Below are 15,562 nucleotides of genomic sequence, written 5' to 3'. Positions count from 1 at the left end.
CAGGCAGTTAAGCTGCAGTGAGCTGTGATTGCGCCACCACACTCCAAAGCAAAGGAGCGAGACTCTGTCTCAAACCAAAAAAAAAAAAAAAAAAAAAGATAGAAGAAAATGGCCTGGGCCCAGTGAAGCTCATGCCTGTAATCTCAGGCTGGGGGTTGGATGACTTGAAGTCAGGAGTTCGAGACCAGCCTGGCCAACATGGTGAAACCCCATCTCTACTAAAAATACAAAAATTAGCCTGGCATGGTGGCGGGCCCCTGTAGTCCCAGCTATTCAGGAGGCTGAGGCAGGAGAATTGTTTGAACTCAGGAAGCGGAGATTGCAGTGAGCCAAGATTGCACCATGGGACTCCAGCCTGAACAACAGGGCGAAACCACCTCTAAAAAAAAAAAAAAAAAGAAAGAAAGAAAGAAAGACAGGGGAGAAAAAGAAAGAAAAAGAAAGGCAGGAAAAGAAAAGAAAAATTATATATATATGAGCTAAAGCTAGCTAATACTGTAAAAATCTGGCCTGCCCTTCATCTATAAACCCAGATAAAACTGTAAGGTTAGCAGGACACATTTCACCCAGGGGGAAGCTGCAGCAGTAAAAGTGTTCTAACAGCCCCCTTTATGAGTGACGACTGCTATCTTACTCACTGAGAAACTTTGTTCTCTAAAATCATAGACTGTTGGAAACTTTGCAGTATGAAAGTCTATCGGTAAGAATGAAACAGCCTAATCTTTCCTTCCTGGAAGATCTGTCACTTTGACCAAGATAAGAAGCCTCCATTTCCAGCCCTGGTGCAGAGTTTTAAATAAAAAGTTTCTGGGCACAGCATGCCACATTTATATTAACATTGTAGTTTCCAGGGAAACAAGACCTTAGGTCCACTTTGCAGTCCAAATCTGATTTTTCCTTTTTTTTTTTTTTTGAGACAGGATCTCGTTCTGTCACCCAGACTGGAATACAGTGATACAATCATAGCTCACTGCAAACTCAAACTCCTGGATTCAAGCAATCCTCCCACCTCATCCTCCCAAGTGGCTGGGACTACAGGCATGTACCACCACACCCAGATAATTTTCTTCTCTCCTCCCCTTCCCCTTCCACTCTCCTTCCCTCTCCCCTCCTCCTCCCCCTCCCCTCCCCTCTCCTTCTCTCCCCTCCCTCCCCTCCCTCCCTTCCTTCCATAGAGCTGGGATTTCACTATGTCACCCAGGTTGGTCTTGAACCCGTGGGCTCAAGCAATCCTCTTGTCTTGGCCTCCCAAAGTGTTGGAATTACAGACATGAGCTTACTGCACGCGGCCCAGGCCTGATGCTGACTCACTTATACACGTTCCTACCTTGTTCTAAACCTATCTAAACATTGTTTCACTTAAATTTCATCCGAATTTCTCTCTTCCTCCAAATCCTATAACTCGATTGCAGCTTCTGCTCTGAGGGGTGATCGCTCTCATTTCAGTGGGTCAACAAACCTGACTGTCTTGCTTGTCCCTGATGATTGGGCTGGGATGGATGGGTGGGTGGGTGGGTGGATGGATGGATAAATGGAATGATGAAGCCAAAGCAATGGGGTAAACTGTTAATAAACAAATCAGAGTAGAGTATTTGTTTGTCCTACAGTGTTTATATTTGTGTAGGTTATCTATAAGTTTAAACTTATTTCCAAATTAAAATTTTGTCTGTTTTTTTTTGTTTTGTTTTGTTTTAAGGTGCATGCTTGTAGTCCCGGCTACTCAGGAAACTGAGGCGGGAGGATTGCTTTAGCTTAGGAGGTTGAGGCTGCTGTGAGCTATGATTGCGCCACTACTGCACTCCAGCCTGGGTGACAGAGTGAGACTCTGTCTCAAAAAACAAAAACAAAAGCAAAACAAACAAACAAACAAAAAACCAGAACCCGAAAATAAGTAGAAAAGAAAGAAACTAAGTTGGTTTGGACCAGTGTTTAGCCACAAAGAAATTTTATATTGAATTTTATATTGTTAATTCAGCACATCGACGTTTAAATTTTGAAAAGCTTCTTACCATTTTCTATGACACTAATATTTCATATGAATTTATTTCACTTTTTAAAAAATGGTTATGATCTACCCAAGGAAATGCACCTGTTCTGAGAAACTCTCGTCCGAGAGATCCAAACGCGAGTTGAACGTTAAGGCTTCGCGAATTGCGGTTTTCCTACCAGTGGGCGCGTGACCGGACTACATTTCCCAGAGTACCTCGGGGCGAGGCCGGGGTGGAGAGGGGTCTGAGCTCCCACCTCACCGCCAAGGCGTGGCCCTCAGGCTTGCTGGGAAAAGGAGGCGAACCTCACGTGGGAGGAGGGGCGGGGCTTGAGAGGTGACCCGTTGGAGTCACCAGGTTACTGCGGAAAAACGTGGTTCTGGGAAGGCGGTAATGGTCCTGCTGCTCGGCCTCTTGGGCTTTATCGCCCTGCAAGCCCGTGCGGCCGCTGGTTCTTCTTTCTTCTCTGGTTCTTCCTCCCCTGCTGAATCATCCCAGGCCTCCTGCCCTTGTTCTACTTCCCTGGGATTCCTTAATGCATCTATTCTAATCAGCATTAAAAGGCGCCCCCTGGTCCATGGCTCTGGCCTTGCAAACTACCAGCGCTCCGCAGAGAGCCAGGGAGAGGACACTGGCAAACTCTGGCCCGTGGGAAGTCTGGTGGGGCTTCCTGGAGGAGAGGGTAGGTTTCCCACGCAGACCAGAGTCAGGAATCAGCACCGAATGCTACATATAGGTGTGCTGTTCTGATGCATAAACAGTCCTTGCAAGCACGCCACTCCCTTCAGACCTCTCTCTCGGCATGCCCACAGCTGGCCCTGTGCTTGGTATGGTAGCTCCAGGCCCTGCCAGGGAGACAGATATTGTCTCTCAGACCACACAGTGGCACCCAAAGTGATGTGGAAAGCCCCGGACCCTATGGGAAACTAGAGGAGGTGCCTCACCCAGCCTTGGGGAGGCCAGGGAGGAAAAGCAGCAGAGATCCGACTCATCTCAGGGTCCCCTGCATGATGCCACACAAGAGCCTTCATTCAAAGGGCTCCCCTGTGCCAGGCGATGCTGGGGACAGAGATAGTCATACCTTGTCCTGCCCTCCCCCTACGCACCTGGAGTGTCCCTCAGCCTGTCTGATCAGGGCTGGGTCAAGAGAGGAACAAGGGGTTTGTGGATACCAAAGGGGATCCCTAACCCCGCGCGGGACTCGGGGGAAAGGCTGGATGTTTGGGGTGATGTGTTATCCAATTCTTGGAAGTGGGTGGAGGATGGAGATCTTTGCATATGCAAATGCAGTGTCAGGAGAGAGCACACAGAGGTGAAGATCAGATCTGGGAACTGCAAAGACCCCTCTGTGTCTGGTATTATTCTAGATCAATACTGTTATTATCCCCACAGGACAGATGGAGACATTGAGAAACAGCAAGGTTATGTCTCACTCAGGTTTTCCCAGGAGATAAGTGGCTGATAGGAGACAGGACTGGAACCTGGGCCATCTGGCTCCAGAATCCGGGCGGGCAGCCATGGTGTACCATGCCCAAATACTTTCCAGAATGGAAGCTCTGCTAGGGCAGAGACCCCTGTGGGAAGTAACAGGTACTCATCATTGTCTGCCTAATCTGATCTCTGGCTGCCTATAAGATCTAGAGCTGCCTATTCCTCCCTGGGGAAACTGAAGCTCAGCATGGGAAGAATTTCTGATTGAAGGCTGACTCCAGGCCACACCCCCACTCTCCTATTCTGCATTCCCCTGGGACTGTGGGGCTGAGAAATGACTCCAGTAGAGAGAAGGGTGGGTGATCTTCCCTCTATCCAAGCTGACCCTGATGGCTTGCTCCTCCCTTGTGGATCCAATGGTGACCCTTTAGGCAGTGGTGCCATGGCTGAAGGAAGGGAAGAGGCAGAGTGGTAAGGACAGACAGGGTCACATTCCCATTCCTGGGCTCCCTGATGTCAGGGTCACGCCCATGATGCCAACCTTGGGGGAGGTACTAGGGTGATTTCCAAAGTGCCTCTCCTCCAAACAGCTGTCCACTATGCTGAGGCCCAGGCTGGCTGACTCCTGGGTGTTTTCACTGCCCCCAGGGAGTAAAGATATGAAAACGGTGAGGGAGAGCCAGGTGCTGTGGCTCACGCCTGTATCCCCAGCACTTTGGGAGGCCCAGGCAGGCAGATTCATTGAGCTCAGGAGTTCAAGACCAGCCTGGGCAACATGACAAAACCCGACCTCTCTAAAAAAATACAAAAATTAGCCAGGTATGGTGGGGTGCACCTGTAGTCCCAGCTACCTGGGGGGCTAAGGTGGGAGGACTGCTTGAGCCCAGAAGATTGAGGCTGCAGTAAGCCATGATTGTACCACTGCACTCCGCCTGGGCGACAGAGCAAGACCCTGTCTCAAAAAAAGAAAGAAAAAAAAAAAAGGGTGAGGAAGGAAGGTAGCGTGTGGCTCAAGTTCAGCCATCACTAAATGCACACTGTCCTGGTCTCACCTGAACATCCCAAGAGCTGCACAAAGTAGGAGGGAATGTGCCCATGTTCAGATGAAAAACCCGAGGCTTGCAGAGGGGAAGGGCCTGGCTCCGGGCCTCACTGGCAGGAAGCAGAGGAGGGAAAATTGGAAGTCTAAGCTTCAGGGTTGGGTGGGTCCTTAAGTCCATGTCTCAATATATCATCTCAACAAGTCCATGAAACCGTATCATCTGGGGAAACAAATTGGAGACACACCACTTAAACAAATTAAACAGGCTTTCCTGCAGGACTTGTCAGAGCCTTTAGCTCCTTCATGTTTCCCAAATCTCTTTGACCAGGACCAAGACCAAGGCCTGGGACGATTGACAGTCCCTGGGTTCCAAAGGCCGAGAGAGGGCACGATGGAGGTGAAGGTGTCTACAGCATTTGCACGCGTGTACTCCGGGCATCTGTGCACAGAACAGATGAATGTGTGTACATATGCACCAGTGTTTCTCCATCACTCTATCTGGGGCTCAAATTACATCTTTAAAAACCAGAACAGGCGTCCAAAGGCCAGGACACGCGCCCAAAGACCAGGTTCTGGCCCTTCCCGGCTTTCCCTGCAGAAGATAAAGTCCAAGAGTGCCTTCACTGCCCCTCAAGTCAGATTCCACAAGGATTTATTGGCACCGGACCTAGCCTGGTGTCCGCCCCTTCAAGGAAGGACACTAACAAGGAGGAGTCCCGGCACCGCAAGAGCCCTCCCAGGAGCGCCCAGCCTGGAGCGGGGTGGGGGAGATGCTGCCATCCGTGGACAGGAAGGGAAGGGCGATCTCGCAGGAGGGTGGGCACGGCGCAGGGAAAGGCCGGCTGGTGAGATGGGCAGGGAGGCGGGGGACCGGCCCCGCTAGAAGGGGAACTCGCAGACGTAGTAGAGGCGCCGCTGGCAGTCGTGGTCCCACCAGGAGCCGTCGTCAGAGGCCTGCGCCACGCAGTTCTCCAGCGTGCCGCCGTTGGGCTGGTCCGGGCTGAGCGGGTGCGGCGAGGCGCTGGGCTGGGCGCCGAGCTCGGGGCGGGGTGCGCGATGCCAGGCGAAGAAGGACACGCGCTGGCCGTTTTCGAAGAGGTAGAGGCCCTCGGCGCGCCGATCGTGCACGCCCAGCCACACCGGCCAGTTGTAGGGAGCAAGCGCCGCGCGCAGGTAGCGAGTGAGCGCCTCCATCTGCTGGCGATCAGCAGGCTGCGCCAGGGTCCCGCCCCGCGCCGTGCACCGCGCCTGCGCCGCCGCCTGAGTTTCGAAGTCGCGCGAGAGCAGGAAGCACTTGTGGCCCAGGCGCAGCCCCTTCAGGCAGCCTGTGGGCGGGGCCGGGTAGAGAAGGAGGCGGGGTTATGCATTCGGGGACCGGAAGGGGGCGGGGACAAATCATCCGGGAGTGGAGGGAGGCGGGGTCAGGACCTCGTAGGGCGGGCTGGGAGGAGGCGTGGTCAGAACCTTGGGAGCCAGAAGGTGGAGAGTCCGGTCCGCCAGGGGCGGGGTCAGGCGGTGGGGGCGGGACTGTAGGGGGCGCGGTGCTGCCCCAGTCGGGTCCGCGCGGCTCTGGAGTGCCCACCCTGCTCCCTGCGTTCGGCCTCCCAGCTCTCTAACCCCGTCCGCTAGCACACAGCAGCTCTCCTGCCCCGGACACCTAGGGACACTTTCTCAACCAGTCCCATACCTGACCAAATAGTCTCATTTTTTTCCACCCCGCGTGCCGTGGACTCACCCTCCAAGCGGCCGTGCTCGCGCTCGGCGCGACCCTGCGCCTCCTGCAGGGCTTGCACGGCATCGCGGGTGTCGCCCGCCGCGTTCCGCAGCTGCCGCAGCCCCTGGGTCAGCTCGACCACACGGGTGTCCAAAGCGTGCAGACGGACGTGCAACTGGTGCAGGCCTGCGTCCAGGCCAGCCAGGCGTCCCACTGCGGACAGACAGGGATCGTGCTGGAGGGGGAGCCTGGAGATGCAGCTGGGGGACTGAGGATCTGGAGAACTGCGACCTAGGGCTCCTGAGGGCGGGGTGGCGGTGTGGGGGGACCCCGGACTCCTGGAAGGTAGGGTCGAGTGGCGCCAGGCTCTTAGAAGGCATGATCGTGGACCTGGGGCTCCTAGGGGTGTGGGGGCTCTGGGCTAGGCAATGGACAACTGAAAGACCCGGCAGGGAACCGACCCTTCATTTTTGCGAAAGTGACCGCGGCGGCCTGGGGGTTTGGGGGTGAGGGCTTCTGGTTACTTACGGATGTAAGTGACGATGTCCTCGGGGGTGGGAGAGGGGCTGGGGCTGGAGGATGGGGTTGGCGTTGCTTCCTCCTCCTCTTCCTCCCCCTGGTCCTCCTCCATCTCCCAGTCCTCTTTGCCCTCAACAGTTCCGGCAGGATTCTCATCCCCCCTCCCAGCAGGCAGTCCCAGGGCTTCCTGCAGATGCTGGGGCAGGGGAGGGGCAGTGAGCCCCAGCCTGCCACCAAGATGCCCCACGCGCCACTTTCCAACTCTTAACTCATTCTCTGCCGCCTGAGTCCTGTCTCTGAGCCCATCACCAACCCCCCCCCCCCACCCCGCGAGACTATCCTAATTGCTCCTTTTTGTCCATTTCCCTAACCTTGCAATACCCCCTCCCAGGCTCACAGTTCACCACCCATAGCTCCCTGACACTCCAGAGCTCACCTTCAGCATCAGGGCCTCCCTCTCCCGCTCCTCCTCCTGGGCACCTCCCCAGCCTCCCTCCCACTCCCTCTCGGCTCCCCGAGCCCCATGGCCAAAGCCCAAGAGCTGGGGGACCACCAAAGCCCCCAAAAGCCAGGCTGCCTGCATTAAGCTGGACTCTTGGCACCCAAAGTTCCAGATGTCTGGATGTCTGGGGTGGGAGGGGTGGCCTCTGGGAACTGCTGAGTGCCCCTGCCCTGTGTGCAGGTCACTAGCCCCCAGGTTCCCGACTCTCCCAGTTTCTCTCTTCCTGTTTCTCTCCTCGTCTCTGTCCGGTCCGTTGGTCTCCTCTGCTCCTCTGTGTGTGTCTCTCCCCGCCCCTCTTGGCTCCCCCGAGGCCCTGCCTCTGTGGCCGGAAACCTCCAACGTTCCAAAGCCTGGATCCCGCCTTGGGTCTCCTCGCACACCCTCCTCTTTCCACTTTCCAGAGCTCGCTTCCGCCCTGCTCTGTTCCTTCTGCCGTGGCCCAAAGCTTAGATAATCAGGAAGAGGATGGAGCTGGCTCTCCAAGGAATCCTGGAAAACACAGGCCCCGGCTTCAGCCCAGGAACCCGCTCAGAATCATCGGGGCAGTGGTGGGATGCTGGGACTGAGCACTGCTCCCTTCTTCCCTGCCTGGCCATTCCTGAGGAGGGGGCAGACCTCAGGATCTCGCTGAGGTTGTTATTACCCTGTGGCCACCATCGCCCACATGCTCAGTAGAGGAGACTCCAGGGCCTCTCCTGTCCCCTAGATTGCCCATCCCACCCTCCAAGCCCTTTTCTGGAGATCCTAGTGCGTGGGTGTGGGGGCGGGGCGACACATGCAAAGAGCACGCATGTGACTGTGTACACAGCCCTGGAAGATGGGGCTCGGGGATTAATTGACCACCTTTCTAGAAGCCTCCTGCAGGCCAGGCCCTGGGCTGGGTGATGCTGAGGACTCCAGCTGCTTGCAGACCAGCAGCCAGATAGTTCCTGGGATGAGGAGGTTGGAGATGGGAGAGGGTGAGGAGTCTGGAGGAGCAGTCAGGGAAGGTTTCTCCAGGAGGTGAAATCGACAGACGCTAGGTTATGTGCTCAAGGAGCTCTGAGCATTCAGCAAGCCACCTCGTTTCAGCCTGGACCACTGCAGTCTCCCTGCCCTCCCCCTCCTTCCTCCTGAGCCCCTCCAATCCCGGCTGCTTGCCGCAGCCAAAGCAATCCTTCCAAACCATAAATCAGATCACATCACTCCCCACTCCCCTGCTCCCCCACCTTCCCATCATAAGCAGGAGGGAAGCCAAGCCTGGGCCTCAGTCCTTAGCACAGCCTACCACACTGAGGGCTGGGAAGGAAGAACCCTTTACACCTCTGCAGCCTCATCACCCCCACTCCCCTCACCCGCCCCCAGGCTCCACCTTCCCTGGCCTCTTGGCTTGCCCCCAAATACTAAGCTGATTACAACCTCAGAGCATTTGCACCAGCCCTTTCCTCCTTCGAGAAGGTTCTTTCCCCAGCGCCTTCTCATCATCGAGGTCTCAGCTCCAAGAGGCCTTCCCCAACCACCTTATCTGTTCCACAAGTTACTTTATTAAAAAGCCCCATTTCATCTTTTTGGTATAATCAAGACTGGCACGATCTTGTTTGTTTGTTTATGTCTGTTCCCTGCCAATGAAAGCAGGGATTTCTATGCACTGCTGCATCTCCTAGCACAAGGCCTACCTAGCACATAGTAGGTGCTCAATCAACCTGTTGAGTGGGCCAGAGGATAGCCGTTCCTGGTGGGGTCAAAGGCCTGGAGGCTTCACCTTTTTGGTTTGCTGGCACCCAAGTTCCCAGGGTGGTGGTGGCAGCGTGGGTGGAGGCGGTGAGAGCAGTGGGAGAGAAGCTTGGAGGCAAGGAAGCACGATGCCATGCCATGCTCCTCTATGTCAGGCCCATGAGTCATGCAGGGCTTTTCCAGTCCAGGCCTGGCTGGTGGTGCCAACAAGCATGGGGCACACCAGCCGGGGATCACTGGGCCTGCTCTTCAAAAGAGGAGACCGAGGCTCTGAAACAGCATGGCCTGCTGGAGGTCACCAGTGTGGCGGCAGCTAGCCAAGGTTTCTGGCTCCAAGAGCAGGGCATCTGCCCTCGGCTGCCGGGAGCCCCAGGAGGGGCCTTGGAAATCAATGCCTCCAGCCTTCCGTTTTCCAAGAAAGCCTGGTACATCGAGGGCACTGTGACCTTGGGCAGACTGCTCCCTGCCTCAGAGCCTGGGCCTCTCAGGTACCTGTTGGGGACCTGGGACCCCTCACCAGGAGCTACAGACCTCAAGAAATAATGCGTATATGGGGGAAGGCCTTGTAAACTGTGCGGGGGTGCACAGCCTCTCTGGCTGCTGAAGCCAACATGGGCAGCTGTTCTTTCCCCGGGCCCAGCTGCTCACCACCTGGGCTAGTGGATGTGCATCAAGATAGAGCCTCCCCAGGCTGAGCAGGCACCTCCTCCAGCTCATACTTGGGTACTGGGGAGAGCCTGCAGCTGGAGGGGAACCCAGAGGCTGCCTAGAACTGCCCCCTGCAGGCCCGGGAGGTGCTGTTGGAGCTGGGAGAATGAGGAAGCCTGGGCTAAGGGGACACTCACCACTCACTGCTGCTCTGTGGGATCTGCCCTCTCTGTGGGTGCGTCCCAGGCATGAATGAGCTGTCTGCCTGCAGCTGGCTGCATATGCGTGCCTACACACACATGTGCAAGCTCTGAGGAGATGGTTGGGTGTGTCTGTATGTGATGAACAAGGATCTGCAACTATGAGGGGATATGCCTGGGAGTGCACAATAGTGGTCAAGTGAGGACTTTGGAGCCAGCCTACCTGTTCTTGATCCTTGTTACCACATCCTTATAGCTGGATGACCTTGGGCAAGTTACTTAGCCTTTCTGTGCCTTGGTTTCCCCCTCTAGAAAATGGGGATGGTGAAAGTCCCTGAGCCTGGCACACAGAAAGTGCTGTAGGAATATCAGCAGTAACTATCCTGAAGGGGAAGGATGGCACGGTGTTGGGCATGTAAACGGGTGAGTGCGAACCAGTGGAATGGACAGCACGGTGGGTGGGCGTGATGGGAAGGCGTGCACACGTCTCTACAGTGCTGTAACTCCGTTTTGGTGTTGAGAGATCTGGGCATGCATACCGGGGTGAACGCCTGTGTGTGTGTGTGTGTGTGTGTGCGCCCGCGCACGCGCGTGTGTGGTGGGCAGTTGTGTGCATGTGCTGCGTGTGTGCCCGGGCACAGGGGTGTGACAACTGCATGTAGCTGGGTGTGTTTGTAGCTGTGTACCCCAGGTGCATTGTGTCTGGGCATGCATGCGCTGGAGAGTGTGTGTATATGGGGACTCTGCAGGTGCCGTTACAGCTGGTGACTGTGCACCTGTGCCTTGGGGGAATGTGGCCTGGCCCAGGTATGTCCACGTGTGCCCTGACCCAGTACTGAGATGGAAAGGGTGTGTGTGTGTGTGTGTGTGTGTGGGGGACAGGGTGGGAATCTATAAGCCTTCACACCGCTAATTTGGGGGTAGAGTCCAGCGAAAAAATAAATGTTGTTGTGCCCACTGACAGAGGACGGGGAAGAGGAGAGTCAGATCAAGACGTAAATTTCTCGAAACCGGACAAAGACAAAGCAAAGAATGAGTCGGGTCGAGAGATCAAGTGGCAAAGTGTCGAGGTTAGAACCGACAACGAGTCGTCGAGGATCGGCGAAGTTCAGCGGAAGGCAAAGGGAAGAACAATCTCGGAAGAAAAGGAAAAGGTAAAGATCTCAAACAGGCTCGAAAAGTGTAAGAAGGAGGCCTGGAACTGAAGCAGCAGCAGCAGCAGCCGAGGAAGGAAGGGAGGAGGAGAAAAGAACAGGCGGAGACAGACGCCAGGGAGCAACCGGACCAACCAGGGGCAGAGCGAGGAGGGCTGGCGGCCTGGCTGGAAGAGACGCTGGATAGCCAGACCTAGCCCATGAGTGCATAAGCCTCCGCCTCTGACCTCCAGGGCTGGTGAGGCATGGCCTGAGGGTCCCCGTCCAGGGGTGGGGGTAGAGGGGGAGAGGGGGAGGGGGCACATGAGGCACTGCCGGCCAGGGCAGCAGCCCTGGAGGTAAAGTCAGGAACACTCCTGGGGTTTGGGAGGCTGGGGGCCCAGGCTGCAGGAGGGCGAGGCGCCCCGGGATGTCACCAGCCCGGCGCCGGGCTCCTGGCCTGGGTGTGCGGCTGGGGGTGCGGGTAAGGTGGGGAGCGTTGCCCTGGGCGACGCCGTTGATTGCCCCGGTCCTGGGTGCGTCCCAGATCCGCACATCCCCTTGATGGGGCGCGCGCCCCCCGCTCTCCATATGAGGCTATCCCGGAACCCGCCTCCCGGCTCTCTGGGGCCCAGGGCTCGGTCACGGTACCCGCCTCCCCGCCCAGCCCGGCCACTCCCCCGCCTCGCCCACCCTGGCGCACCTGGGCCCAGATGCCAAGGTCCGCGTTCCTCCCCTCAGCAGAGTCAGGCAGGCTTCTCGCTGTCCTCGACAAAGCACCTCCCTTCCAAGGCTCCAGTCCATCCTCCCATTCCAGCTCCATTTCCCCATTCCATTCCCAGCCTCCATCCACTTCCACCTCCATTCCTCCAGGCCCCACATCCATTGCATGTCCCCACCCAGACCCCCTCCTCGGCGTCCTCCACCACCTTGGGGTCCTCAGCTGTCTCGGGGCACCCGGCTGCTGATGGTGGCAGCCATAGGCTGAGTTCATGCCAGGCAAGGCCTGCCCTTTCCCTCCCGCGAGCCCTACAGGGGGGAGGGGCCAGGAGCCTGCCCAGGGAGAAACAGGGCTTGTGGTGCACGCTGGGAGGCTGTGGTTTGTTTCATCCCACCTGACTGCCCCCTCCTGGCAGGACAGGGCTGAGGTCAGCCAGGGTCAGCCGAGGGGGAGTGGCTGGCTGCAGGCCCCAGATCGCTAGGTGGGCTGGAGGCAGGGCAGGGAGAGGAAGAGCAGAGGTGCCTCCACCCAGAGACGAGGTGGGGCGGCGTGGCTGGGTACCTGGAGGGGGAGGGGGCTTCGCAGCGCTGTCGCGCGTGGGGGAGGGGTCCGCCGGCCCTGGGTTAGAGGCTCGCTCGCCCACAGCTCCTGGAACTCTCCTCCCACCACACACATTTAGTCTTCCCTTTCCCAACCCCCCAGCCCATCCCCACTCCCCCAAAGTCAGCAGTACCCTCCACTGCTTCCCATCTCCATGGCAACGGTGCAGGAACCGGGCCTGGTGTGGGGGGGAGGGACCAGACCAGACATTCTGGTTTCCGGTGCTGGGGTGGGAGTTGGGGGAGAACAGAAGGGAGGTGGACCCCGTTTGGAAGGGGCTCCACCCTCATAAGTCCACCTCAAGGGAGAACAGCGAGGATCCAAAGATGACCCCCTACCTCAGTTTCCCAGACCCTCCTCTCACCTCTTAGCCTCCCTCCTAACACCCCCAGTCCTCAGAGTGGAGCCCCTAGTACCCAGCAAAGCCAGCCCACCCACCCTGCAGTCCTAGAAAAGAGCTACAGGTCATCTGCAGCCACCCACATCTACCCCGGCCACCACACCACTGTCACCAGTACAGCACTCCCCAGGCCAACCTCCCCACCCACCCACACACCCTCTCAAGAGGCCCCAGTCTCTAAAAGCCACTTCTTGTGGTTCCCTTGGGGACACCCTAGGCCAAATGCTCTGCCCATGACACTGCCATCTCAGTGCCCCTTGCTCCCCTGGGACGGCCGATTCCCCAGCACTACTCTGCATGCCACGCGTTGTCAGCCACACTTGAGTGAAGTCACCGGCTCCACCCGCTCCAGGCTCACCACGCCTCCCTCTCCCCCTTACTACATCTCAGTCTCAGCCTCAGCTTCTCCCCAACCCCACCCCCCGGCCCTGGGGTGACAGGCCAGGCTGGGGCCAGGAGGGCAGGATGCCTGTCAGTTTGTCCATCTGTCTGTCCTTAGCTAATTTTAGCTGCATTTTCTGTGGCCTGGCAAAGTGGGCCAGTAGCTCCCGCGGTGATTCTGCGGTTTCTGGGACACGGCCACGCTGGGTCACCGGCAAAGTGGGGCGCAGGGGGCGGGCTGCAAGCGGGGCCAAGGGCAGGGAAGGAGACACATGCCAGAAGCATGTCAGGGACAGGGGTGTGTGCGTGCCAGCATGGGAGGAGGCGGCAGGGGAGGCCATGCAGGCCAAGGGTGTGCCCGGCCTCCTTCCTGCCTATCTTGGGCAGTGGGGGTAGGCTGCCCTTGACCGCTTGACCACCAAGTAGCACTAGTGGCCTCTGAGGGGCCCCGGGTTCCTAGTCTGATGGCCGCCCTTCACCCCCATAGCCGCCTGTGATGCTGCCGTCCCCCGTCGCCCCGTGGCCCCACAATGACCCACAGCCCCGCGACAAGCGAGGACGAGGAACGCCACAGTGCCAGCGAGTGTCCCGAGGGGGGCTCAGAGTCCGACAGCTCCCCAGACGGGCCAGGTCGAGGCCTCCGGGGGACCCGGGGCCGGGGCAGTGGGGCACCTGGTAGCCTGGCCTCTGTTAGAGGCCTCCAGGGCCGCTCAATGTCCGTCCCAGACGACGCCCACTTCAGCATGATGGTCTTCAGGATTGGCATCCCGGACCTGCACCAGACAGTGAGTACCTGCCCACTGGCCAGCGGCAGGAGAGGGACAGGGGAAGCTGGGGGGACAGGGCTCCAACTGACATGGGGAGTTCCACTGGTGCTGGGTATCCTCCCAGGGATCACCCCCACACCCAGCTCCTGGCTCACTTCCCAACCCACCTCAGGCTCCTCTGTGGCCCCTGGCCCACCCTAGCCCCATCTCCTCCCCCACCAGAAATGCCTGCGCTTCAACCCAGATGCCACCATCTGGACGGCCAAGCAGCAGGTGCTCTGTGCCCTGAGCGAGAGCCTGCAGGATGTGCTCAACTATGGCCTGTTCCAGCCGGCCACCTCAGGCCGTGACGCCAACTTCCTGGAGGAGGAGAGGTTGCTGCGGGAGTACCCCCAGTCCTTCGAGAAGGGGGTCCCCTACCTGGAGGTGAAGCTTCCCCAACTCCTTCACTGACAAGAGAAGGCATGCCCTAAACACATCTGCCCCCCACCCACTTTTTAACACACTTAACCTTAACGAGGGGGCACCCATTGTACTAGTCCTGATCTTCTAAGCATCACAGGGAAGTCAGAGAGTCCTGAGTTCAAATTGCCATCTGTTCTGCTTCTGACCAGCTAAGTGACCTTGGCCAAGTCACTTTCCTGCCCCAAGCTTCTCCTCGCCCATCAAAACGGGGGAGGATTCCCAATTACAGTAGGCACTCTAGAACATTTCCTGTGGGGTCCAGACTCCTCCTCCTTCAAAGCAGGGGTTGCAGTGCACATATACCATGATATCCAGCACTCAGAAAAGCCACTGCCACCCCTCTACCCGCTAGACCAAGGTTCCAGGGCTGTTTCCACTCCTACCCTGAGCTACCCTTGGGAATTAGAAGGGGATCAGACCTTCTCCCTACCCCAAGCCTTCTCCCCAGGCTCCTGATTCCAAGTCTCTGTGTCTCTCTCACTGCCCTACCCCTGACCTCAGTTCCGATATAAGACCCGAGTTTACAAACAGACCAACCTGGATGAGAAGCAGCTGGCCAAGTTGCACACTAAGGTGAGAGAATCCTGCTGGCATCTGTCCCCTATAGCCCACTACCACCAGAGCCCCCTGCCCAACTGCTTTCTCTCCCCACCTCTTCCCAACAGAGCTGCACATTCCCCAAGCCCACAATCCCTCTGACCACTTCCACCCCTTAACTCGGGATGCTGTACCACATTTGAGACAACCACAAATACCCCCATTATCCCCATCACAACCTCTTCTTACTTTCTTTCCTCTTTTGCCCCTCATCCTTTTGCCTGGGCCCGCATCATTCCCACCTGGCCTCCTTTGAATCTCCCTTCTCTTCCCCTGCCTCCCCGCATATCCACCCAAGGCCTCTTTACTTCCCCACCTTGGCCTAGGACCCTGACATTGGAAGTCCTTCTGCCTGGAGACTATTTGAAAGACAGGCTGCATTTCTCCCAACCTCATAGCCTGAATCCCTGCAAAAATCCAACCGTTACACCCCCCTTTCCAGCCATATCTGTTCTCCTGGTACCTTGCCCACCAATCCTCAGCCCCGTCTCTGCTGTGTCTCTGATGGTGAGAGCTGGGAGGAAATTGGGGAACTGCTTTGGTCAGAAATGAAGGACTCTTGATCCTTGAGAGGGAAAAACTCCCAATCCCTCCTTGTCTAACCCTCTCTCGACCACAGCATGCATTGAACTCTTTCCTCCCCTAAATGTTCCATCCCTCCAGGCCTTCACAGTCCGCTTTGGGAACCACTGGCCAAGTGTGGCTCCTGAGTACTTGCAATATGGTTAGTCCCAACTGAGA

The 15,562-nt window shown here is 57.3% G+C and overlaps 2 protein-coding genes across 3 annotated transcripts in view; one reads left to right on the top strand and one right to left on the bottom strand.

Moving 5' to 3' along the window:
* Window positions 1-5,087: 5,087 nt before the first annotated feature.
* On the bottom strand, window positions 5,088-7,536 carry CLEC11A (C-type lectin domain containing 11A). Its single transcript, XM_003915968.4, has 4 exons — window positions 7,131-7,536; window positions 6,704-6,890; window positions 6,197-6,388; window positions 5,088-5,786 (listed from the first exon to the last, which is right to left on the bottom strand). Exons 1-4 carry the CDS (start codon window positions 7,275-7,277, stop codon window positions 5,341-5,343), a joined length of 972 nt encoding a protein of 323 aa, XP_003916017.2. The 5' UTR covers window positions 7,278-7,536; the 3' UTR covers window positions 5,088-5,340.
* Window positions 7,537-13,244: 5,708 nt separating this feature from the next.
* Window positions 13,245-15,562, top strand: part of SHANK1 (SH3 and multiple ankyrin repeat domains 1) — a 56,290-nt gene continuing 53,972 nt past the window's right edge. For both annotated transcript variants that reach the window (XM_031659211.1, XM_009195065.4), the window contains exons 1-3: window positions 13,245-13,777; window positions 13,982-14,185; window positions 14,726-14,797. In XM_031659211.1, the coding sequence (XP_031515071.1) occupies window positions 13,523-13,777; window positions 13,982-14,185; window positions 14,726-14,797 (531 nt within the window). In that variant the 5' untranslated portion in view covers window positions 13,245-13,522. The remainder of the gene's footprint in view (window positions 13,778-13,981; window positions 14,186-14,725; window positions 14,798-15,562) is intronic.

The sequence above is a fragment of the Papio anubis genome, chromosome 20 (assembly GCF_008728515.1).
Source record: "Papio anubis isolate 15944 chromosome 20, Panubis1.0, whole genome shotgun sequence".
Lineage (NCBI taxonomy): Eukaryota > Metazoa > Chordata > Mammalia > Primates > Cercopithecidae > Papio > Papio anubis.
This window is presented reverse-complemented; position numbering and strand designations above follow the sequence as displayed.